This window comes from Rhagoletis zephyria, unplaced genomic scaffold (genome assembly GCF_001687245.7).
Source record: "Rhagoletis zephyria isolate East Lansing unplaced genomic scaffold, Rhagoletis_zephyria_1.1 Rzeph_scaffold_07522, whole genome shotgun sequence".
NCBI lineage: Eukaryota > Metazoa > Arthropoda > Insecta > Diptera > Tephritidae > Rhagoletis > Rhagoletis zephyria.
Window position 1 is genome coordinate 16,748 of NW_016164605.1, and position 10,697 is coordinate 27,444.

General features: G+C 38.5%; 1 protein-coding gene across 1 annotated transcript in view; it reads left to right on the forward strand.

Annotated features, from left to right (window-relative positions):
* Nucleotides 1–10,090, forward strand: part of Atg17 (autophagy-related 17) — a 26,831-nt gene extending 16,741 nt beyond the window's left edge. Inside the window, exons 2-7 of the mRNA XM_017630236.1 lie at nucleotides 3,762–5,644; nucleotides 5,716–6,287; nucleotides 6,391–7,434; nucleotides 7,490–7,763; nucleotides 9,135–9,240; nucleotides 9,320–10,090. Of these exons, the coding sequence (XP_017485725.1) occupies nucleotides 4,085–5,644; nucleotides 5,716–6,287; nucleotides 6,391–7,434; nucleotides 7,490–7,763; nucleotides 9,135–9,240; nucleotides 9,320–9,978 (4,215 nt within the window). The 5' untranslated portion in view covers nucleotides 3,762–4,084 and the 3' untranslated portion in view covers nucleotides 9,979–10,090. The remainder of the gene's footprint in view (nucleotides 1–3,761; nucleotides 5,645–5,715; nucleotides 6,288–6,390; nucleotides 7,435–7,489; nucleotides 7,764–9,134; nucleotides 9,241–9,319) is intronic.
* The last annotated feature ends 607 nt before the right edge of the window (nucleotides 10,091–10,697 follow it).

Sequence of the window (10,697 nt, forward strand, 5' to 3'; positions counted from 1 at the left end):
TACAAAATCTGGCGTTGATTTTTTTGAAATTTCGTTTCTAACGCTCTTCCGCGTTTTGGTTCATAAGAAATTCATGCTTATATGGAAAAAAGTACAAAAATTCGTCACCGAAAAAAAAACCCAAAAATCAATTTGATTTTTTAGCGTTTTGAAACTTGCACTTCATTAGACTGGACTTGTATGGGAAATAACAAAAAAAAAAATAACACTGCGTACCCAAAAATTTTCTAAAAATACAGATTAAAAAGTTGAAATTTTGATGAAAATTTTTTGAATTTTCCTTAGTTTTGTATTAAGTTTGAAACAGTGATTTATATGGTTTTGGTTAAAGCTTGGGCGGTATTTTTATAGAGAACTAACAAACAAACTAGCCTGAAAAACATTACGAATATAAAAAATAAAAAATCAACACGTGAGCATTGTTTGAGTCACTGTATATATGCATGCACATACCTAAATACATATGTACGTAGCTTTGCATACAGGCTTAGTATATTTATTTCTAAATTCTAGTAGCGAGCGAATTTTTAGTGCTCGTCTGGTTTTTGCTAAATGTGATTTTTTATACTAAATTTTTAGTTCTGTTTTATTTCAAATTTTCACGCTATGTAATTAGTTTATTATTTTTGCTCTTTATGTACATACGCTTGTGTGTACGTATGATCTATTTATTTTTATACAAAATAATTATTTTTAGTTTCTCTTAGTAAGTTTATTTACATTTCCTTTTTTTTTCCCCCAACATACACTAAGTTTTTCGGAGTACATTGCGCTTGTGTAAGAACATGTTTTTAGTTATTTTTTTCTTTCGTAACATTTGTAGCCAAATTGTTGTAGTGAAAAACTGTACTGTAGTGTTTGTATGTACATCGTCCATTGACTATTCTCCTTATCAGTCTTTGTCTGTTTTGTTTGTCTAGGTAATGCCTTTTGCTTTTTTATGTTTAGCTTTTTTCTTATTCCGCGTGTTTTGATGTGATTTGTTTTCGATCTGTGAACAATTCACAGACGGGTTTTTGGTGTTTTATGTTTGTTTTTATTTTGTCTTTTTTTTTTTTGTATCTCAGTTTCTTTCGTATACCTTCTACATACATACATATGTATGTATGTATTTATGTACATATCGCTCATTTGCTGCAAGAGTGTCATAATGCAAAAAATCCAAAACTCGAGAAAAATTAAAGAAAAATTAATTGATACAACTATGTACACAATTTTTACACAACATCGAAGGAGAGGAGGTCATTTCGGCATACTTAACTAATTTTTTTTTTAATTTGGTCATAGTTCGTTTTTGATTAAATTAAGCTACACACGTAACAACGTTTTCGTTATATACTCTAGCCAATTTATTAAAAAAGTTCTATGAAGAATGTGGTGCTCAATACTCTAACCCAGAGGTTCCCAAACTTTTTGTTTTCGTAGAACACTATACATATAATAAAGAGCAAGTTGAAGTGGCTACAAAATATCGTTGATTTTTTTTTTTGTTGACGGGGTCACTCATTTTCTTCCTTAACTTTATTATACTAAAATTGTATGGGCTATAAAACTGCATACACAAAAATGTTCCAAAAATTCTTAAAAAAAAAAGTGTGAAACTTTGGTGGAAATCCGAAAAAATTTTATAATTTTTGCACAAAATTTGAAATGTGGATTTGTTTGTTATAAGAAAATAATTTAAATAAAAATATAAAAAGATGTAATTTTAAGCATTTTTGCTGGCCAATTAATTCTTCATATCTTTTTATCCTTTTATAAAGAATTACAAAAACCCTTCTTCATATGTGGCGGTCTTATAATTATGCAACGCAGTGTATATTTTATAATGCTCTATTTAGAGACAGACCGCTCTTTCCCTGCCTGTCAAATATCACCGAAAGATTTGGAACACTTTTTTTGCTCTCTTGCCGTCTCCATCTTCTACATATGCCGTTAAAAGAAAAGCTTTGTTAATACAGAAATGGCACAGTTAAAACATATCTGTTTTTCCGAATTACTTATCATCACTGTCTCTTAACATCAACTCTAAATTTAGTAGAAGGTAGGGACATTGGGTCAATTGTTTTTAGCAGTGTATTATCTGCCTACATTCATAGATAAAGCCAAGCCAACATATATTCTTCTCTTTACTATCGAAACCAGACCCCCACTCATAACCATTTTTTTTGCACGCCCACGTAGACCCCCATCGAATCTAGCGTAGAATCTTGGACCACCTGGACCAGATTGGGTGTTATTTCGCAATATTACATATTTTTAGTACATACTTGAAAATGTTGACGTTTCTTATTCTTAACGCATACTATCTTACCTGTGCAAATGTAGATACATATCGCTTATTTACTTAAAAACTGTTCATAAGTCAAAAAACGAAATTTTTGAGCAAATGATGCAGATATCCTGTTTCATTTTGTGTCCAAATTTCGTACCAAAATCTTGTGTACATAGTTTCCGCCTAAAAAAAAAACAATATGCATATCGTTTTTCTGCATTTTTAGAGCAAATTAAAAATTTTAAACGCGTTTCCTGAAAAATCTTGTTTTTTTTTGAATTGTGGCAGTCTTTTAATAAATGAACAATATGTTTAAGTCTACATAGTAGAATTTTTTGTTTCTGTATTCGTACTACATATATTGTAAATGTGTATGAACGAAAACAGCTGATATAGTCAAGCTGAGCGCAAGCACAAAAACTAAATAATATCTATGTGAGTATGTAAACTACACAAAAGCAAGACACAAAAAAAAAAGTCTGAACTGGTCGGCAAGCAAACTAGTTCTTGCACTATATATGTATGTACATACATATGTACCTATGCATACATACCCATGTACATACATAGAAAAATTAACGACTACTTCAACGTTGATTAGAATTATTAAATAAAAACTTCACATGAAATACAATTTTCGACTATAAAAGCCGAATTAGCAAAACAAATTTATCATAATACCTCTGTGACAAAATTATAAAGAGCCGGATATATTTTTTATTTATACTACCAAATCTTTCTGAAATTTAATTTTTTTAGTTGCTTGTCTATAAAAACGCCAGCACTTTCGAAAAGTATGTTAAGCTGTTATGTACAAGTTGTTTTAAAAATGATGTTAAACTCAAATATTCCGAAAAATGGTTGTAGGAGTAGCTACACTTTGCAAGTAAAATCACTTTCGAAAAGCAGTTTTTAATTTCCAACAAGTGAACTTTCTGATAATATTTTTGTTGTTGTAACAGCATAAAAATTCCCCATATTGCCGAATTTTTTATCGAACAAAGCTTTTTTTTGTTCATTTCATACAAATCTTAAGCTCTCAATCAAAGTATCGACTTTTTCGAAGTTTCCAAGGCTTTTTCCAGTTAAAGGCGAAACGAACCCCTAAATAGTTTTAAAATTATATCCTTAGTTATTTGTGGATGAACAGGACCATATTTGAGCGTTTCCTCCAATTGCTGTTCTGCAAAGTAGTCTTTAATTTAGATTTGCTCAATAAAACGTTCGACGAGAATTTGCTTCCGCTTTTGCTAGAACGTAAATGTATACGATCTGTGCGCGCATAATACCAAAAATTACAAATTTTGATTTATTGTACTCTTGAAGGCCGCATGCGATATCTTTGCCTATGTACATATTTATCCTGGAATAAGAGCTCTCTTCTCTTGAATTTCTGCTTATTATACATAAATATATTTAATTTATACTTTTATAAAAAATCTTATCTCATTTGCAGTTTAAATTTTTGTATCTTTTTTCCAAATAGATTAATTGACTCGTAACAGCATTTAATGATTGTGTGCAATAAAACTATCGCCAGTGCTTCCGCCACAGCCACCAGCAAAGCGCTCCGCAATCGCTCGTAAGGCCGCTCACTCGATCCTTTGATATTTACGTGCTCTCTAAATCTCTTTGCTCCGCTGAGGCGTACGCTTATGTTTCAATCTGTACTGTGACGCTAAGAGGAAAAAATTTTAAAATTTAAATACATACATACATACGTAGCTGTTTGTAGCACTGCCAATAGCGAGGGTCCACGTCCACACAACCACAACTACGCACATCACCGGTAGTTAACCACACAGCCCCATGATGTTGTACGTGTTCCATGTCGATGTGGGACGCATGATGTCCTTTGACATGACGGTGGCACTGTCTTCGGTCGAAAACCTCAAGGATACTATCGAGCGTCTTCATGGCATACCGGCTGCAAATATTGTACTGTTGGTCAGCGGCGGTGAGATGTTGGCCCCGAATACACAAGTCTCTTACTATTCGGCTGGCACCGATACGAATCCCATCTATATGTTTTTGACTGGTGAGCCACGCACGCCGCCGCCACTGCAACCGAGCGAGCCCGATCGAGATTTGAGCGAACAGGTGGAGCGCTGCAAGCAACTGCCACCAATCTATTCTTCGGTGGAAAAGCGCGCTCAACTGGCGTTGAAGATGTACGAGTATGCCCGCGATGAGGAGCGTCTCTCCGAGCGTCTGGTGCACGAGCAGCACCTGCAGCAGCAAGGTTGGTCGGCTGTTGTGGCCAATATGGAAGATCTCATCGATGAATTTCGGTCGCGTTTCAAAAATTTCTGTTCGGCTTTTGATCGGCATCTAGAAAATCGCGACAACTATTTAGAATTGTTGAATAATTTCAACGATGATCTGACCATGTTGGCACGCATTCCCATTTTGCCTGGCTTGATGCCTTTGGCTGAAGAAGATTTCCACGGATTCGATGAGTTTCTGGAGCCAGACGATGTATTCTCACGGTCTCATTCAACACAAGAATCGGTGCTAGTGGCAGGCGGTGTACCTGCACAACAAGCGGCTAGCGGTGGACAAGCTGTAGCGACAGATGTAGGCAGAGAGGATAACGCCACCTCTGATGACAAAAGCTCAACATCACCCAACAAGAAACTGAAAATGGGCACAGATTCCGTTGACGATACGACGACGACGGCGGTGGCGGTGACGGTGACGAAAACGACAACCACAACGACCACATTGATGGCTGTCGTCAATCATCAGAGTTCATCTAGCAACAGCACGCGCCCCAAGCTCAATCTCTTACAGTGGATCACATCCAAAGAAAACCAAAATCGTTTGATAATCATGTGTGACGAGTGTGTCCAAGGTCTTGGTACCTTCGACAAGGATGTTTATGCTCAGCTCAAGAACGAAGTTCAACATATCCTGAAACAAGCCGAGCAGCCCGATGTTAAGGAGATAAAGGGCTTGAGTGATCGGCTCTGCAAACTGGAGGATTTCAAGTATAAGGTCAAGCGTATGGTGCTAGATCAAAAGGAACTCTCCACTGCTTTCCAGCAAAATCAAAGTCGGGTCAACAATTTGCGAGATCCCTCCATACTGCCGGACCTTTGCGATTCGCATCAATCGCAGTTGGCTGTAATGGTTGGCAACCATCAGAAAATCCGCGAGCACCGACGCATCATTGCCAGAGCAAAAGACGAGCTGGGCGTTAATCTACACATGCGCTTGAATCGCATTGTGCACGTTGAGAACAGCATGAGCGAGTTCGATAATCGACTGTTGTTCTATCTGCGTTGTCTACGCCGTGCCGAGCGGCATATACAGATCATCGAACAAATACACCAGGCGCCATGCATTTATGTGGCTGCCGTAACAGAGGTAAGTGGAACTGCGTTAAAAATATCCAGTTGATGTTAATACAGTACCTATATATTTTTTTAAATTTCCAGGTGGTGCGTCGCAAAATCTTCTCCGGTGAGTTTCGTTTGTGGGCCTCTAAACTCGCCGAAGACTTCGATATCATTCACAGCGAAGAGATCAAGCGAAGGCAGCAATTCAATGCTAATTTCGATGGACACTTCCTGAACATACTATTCCCCGGTATGAACGATATGCCGCCTGCTTTTGCCAACGAAACACCCTTGCTTTTCGATGCGCGCTTGCCGAACATAACCAAGTCTGACATTGATGTATTGTCATCCCACCTGCCAGACCTGGCTCCCGAGATCCAGCTACCCGACATGGGACCTGTGATAAATTTTTTCGTCTCACGTTCGGGCCCGCACCAAAAGGAGCGCATGGAAGAGCTGCTGCGCCATCAAGTTGCTGCCGTGTTAGGCGGCTCGTTGTCTGTGGAGGTAGCGTCGAGTGCAATGAGTACTGGCGAGAAGCCATTACAGCATCCCAGACTCGGCGAGTTGCAAAAAATCGGCGTTGGCTGTGAGGGTTCCGAAACGGATACGGAGGCTGAATTTGAGAAGTTGCCAGTAACAGCAGATGAGGTAGCGGAATCAGAAGCTCCTATGTTCACCACACAAGCGACATCTACTATAGTCATAGAAACAGTTGCGCGGAGCGCAGCCACTTCGATTTTGTTAATGCAAAGCGCAGAGACGCTCACAGANAATGTTCACCACACAAGCGACATCTACTATAGTCATAGAAACAGTTGCGCGCAGCGCAGCCACTTCGATTTTGTTAATGCAAAGCGCAGAGACGCTCACAGACGAAACGGAATCGTCTGCTCGTGCTGAGGTAGAGCGTTTGCGTGGCATCTTAAGCGCTATGTATAAGCTATCGTCGGAATGCATACGCTTGTCACGCGCTGACTTGGAACACTGCCGCACCGAAACCGCGACTTATCGCGAAGATCTCCAATCCGAACTACAAATGCTCCACGATCAGTGGAATTTAATACGCATGCAAAGCGAGCAGCGCGAACAGCAGTTGCTGCAAACGAAAGAACTGCTTAATGACACAGTGCAGCAGCATAACAGTGAGCTTGCCATTTTGCGTCAACAGCTTTGTGACACAGAAGTGTTGCACTCAAAACTGGAGGAATTAAAGGAACAACTCAATGCAGCCCATATGGAACAGCAACGAGCGGTGGCAGCAGCACGCGAAGAACTGCTGCACGAGCATAAATCGGAAATCGAATCCCTGCGCTGCCGCTATAAACTAATGACATCGATGGAGCTTTCGCCGTCCGAAACGAGCTTGGAAAAGTTGGAGCGTCCGCCATCCAACATCGATCAGAACGTGATCGACCGCAGTGAACATGAAGCTATTGTGTCGCAATTGCGTACCACATTTGAAAGTGAAAAAGAGAAGGCCATCGCCGCAGCAGTAGAAATAGAACGCACTATTTGGCAAACCAAGCTAAATTTGAACTCAGAATCTGTGATGGGGAATGTGAATATACTGAAAGAGATGCTCGAGGAGAAAGATCGACAGCTGGATCTGGTGCGTAAGCAGAATCTTTTGCTCACAAAAGAGATCTACCAATTGAAGACTCGCATCGATGCGCTCACCAATGAAGAGGGAAACAGTTGGCTTAAGGAGAAAATAGAGTACTTGAACCGTGACAAAAACCGACTGGAAGAAGAGCTTGTCACAGAGAAAGAGCGGTCCAAACGCTTGGAAATGGAGACCTCTTTCGCTTTAAGGGCGTAAGTTAAGATGCGTTTTAACTAAAATAACCTTTTAATTGTTTCTGTCATTCAGTCCAAGTTCTAGTCATAAGTACATGCTGTTGGACTCCTGCAATAAGGGTGACATCGTTTTTATCGTATGGAGTGTGCGTCATAACCAGTACATGGTGGTGCAGGACTCTCCAGTTTTGTATTTTGTCCATGGAGACAGCCTGTTGGGCATGAATCTGCGCATGCCACTCGCTCCGGCACCAAGCGAAAGTACAATAATGGAAAACATGCTCCTACCGGTGCCTTACTATGCAATTGGGCGTGTCGTCGATAGAGAGTACTGTCAGGCCAAGAAGGTTGGTAGCTTTATTTTTTAGATATTATTATTATTGCATCTTTTTAAATTCTGTGCTTAGAAGAACTAATTGTCGAAGCTAAAAAATTTTTTATACGATTTGAGGTACGTGCGATTCGCAAAACGTTTTTGAATAATTTTAACTAAAATAATAAATATTTCAAAGGGAAAGTGCTTAAAACACATCGTTTACGTCACATCCATCGATTTAATGCCAAATGTATATTAAGTATGTAGAATAGGGTTACAAATACAAGTCAATTGTAGCTTAAGTATGTGTAGGTTTGAGCGAGCGAAAGTTAATGAAGCTGCGTTGTCATTCATTGGGCCAAAATGCCAAAGATCGTGATACGCATTGAAGTCACCTTTTTCTAATCGGTTTTTATTATTGGCAGTGGTAAGCAGTGTGCGCTTCCACTACGCAGGGCCTGGGTTTAAGCCCTGGTCAAAGCAACATCGCAAACAAATGTAGAAAAAGGTGTTGTAAAAAGGTTTTTTCTTAATAGCGGTCGCCCCTCGGCAGGCAATAACAACCCTCCGAGCGTATTCCTGCCATGAAAAACAGCTTCTCATAAAAATACAATCGCCTTTTGGAGTCGGCCTTAAACTGTAGGTCCCTCCGCTATGTGTGAAAACATCAAGACGCACGCCACAAATCGGAGGAGAAGCTCGGCCAAACACTATCATATGTGTAAACGCCAATTTATTATTTTAAATTTTTTGGTTATTTTTTCTATAAAAATGTCGTCCTAGCATTACGCAAAAACATATAAATCACAGTTTCCAACTTTATACAAAATTTTGGAAAATTCAACAAACTTTCATTAAAATTTCAACTTTTTAATCTGAATTTTAGAATATTTTAAATGCATCTGGCTGCTCTAGGAATATTTCTGCATTAAAAAGAAAGAATTTTGAAAAAAATGTCGCTTACGTTATTTTGGTGGAAGGGGCTCAGTATGGAAAAAAGTGCAGAAATCTGTCACCAAACAAAATTTTTAAAATCAACCGGTTTTTTGCCGTTGAAACTTGCACTTCATTATACTAAAACTGTATTGGCTATAAAACTACGTACCCAAAAATGTTCTAAAGATTAAAATTAAAAAGTTGACATTTTTTGCTTAAAGCTTAGACGGTAATTTTATAGAAAAATATAAAAAAATTTAGCTCGAAAAACATTACGAATGTTTAAAAAAAATCAACACGTGGTTATTTGCTTGAGTCACTGTAATGTATATGTTAAATATTTGGAGCTCGACATCGTTTGACCGGATAGCGGTTATTCCTTTTTAGCACAGAATTTACGTTAAATATCATATAAAGAAAACTGTATGACATTTATGTATATTTCGAAATTCCCAAAACATCTTAGGATGAAAATCGCTACCGCGTTTCCAAAGGCACAAGATTTTATCGCATAAAGCTAGCGCCATTGTCCAGCATGCAGCATTGGATTGCACGTCGCGAAAAAATTGAGTGTAAGGAAAAAATGCTACATATTTTATTTTAAGGTCACTTGCAATGCTAACATTAATTTTTTCACTTTTTACTTTACAGCATCATTCTGTGCATCCACGTCCACATCGATATCGCAATGCGATACAAGCGCCGACAACGAGAGCAGTGCATTGCTACCCACTGGATGCAAAGCGCTCGTTCCCGTGAGTGGCTGTAGTCTAGCCTCTCCCACACAGCGTCACGCTCAATTTTCACCCAATATTAGCACAATCGAGGAGAGTGTTATAACTACAAAAACAACAACATCATTATCTTCAGGCGATGTCGTTGATTACACAGCAGTACACATGGAAGCTTATGACGATACTTCAGCACCAATCGCCACCACCGCAATACACACTGAGGATAATAATGAAAATCCTACCACTTCATCGATGGGCGAACGTTGTCGCTATACGAGCGTTAGCATAGAAGAAGACCCGGAAAATTTTGAAACTTTAACTAGCACGCCAACGACTATGATACCCACGCCTACTCAACAATTACTGCTACAGACTGTGATAACAGAGCAGCCAACTGCATCAGGTAAGCAGCACGGCATACCCTTAATAACAGGTCCCGATAATGAGGCTGGTGAAATGAGTGGCTGCTCAGCGGATATGAAGACAACATCGTATGGTACCGCCTGCAGCGAAGATTCGGATGAGTATCGCTCTTTGGAGCCCAAGGATGAGACGGACTTCGCTATTTCTGAATAGTTATGCATTATTGTATATGCGGAGTATAATACCAATAGCGCGTTTGCTAAAAATGTGCAACAACAAAAACAAAACGATACAACTTTTCAAATATTAACCGTAATAATTAAAATAAAGCCGTTATATGCAATAGAAATAATAATAGGGATGATACGGAGCCTGGATAGGAGGACAAACAAAAAAAAACTATTAAACAAACTTGAATGAGCTAATGAATGGGAATGTTTAAATTTCACTTTAATATAGTTTTTAAGAGCGTATGAATTAGTTGTAATGGTATTTAACGATAAATGATTTCCATTTACACATAAACCCAAACACAAACACAAACAAACAAATTAAGCAAGACCGGTCGGGTTAGAATATTAGGTATAAATAATGCCTAAAATATGAAACCGTACGCAATGTAGCCCGAGCGAATAGACAAAGCTATGCGATAGCCGTGTACGATGAACACACAGCGTGACAACGAACATCGTCACACCATTGTATTAGATCTAAATGCATACATATATATTTTTTATTCCTTAACTTAATGCATATAAGCTTAAAATTTGCACTCTAAATAGCTATACTATTTTTTCTTAAATGCATCTATTTGAGAATGTGCAGCAAAAATAAATAAAACAGAAAAATGTGGCAAACATGGCTTAGAATAAAATTTATTGGAAACAGTTTGACATTAATTTTGGAATTAACGAAAGGTTAGGCGGTAAATA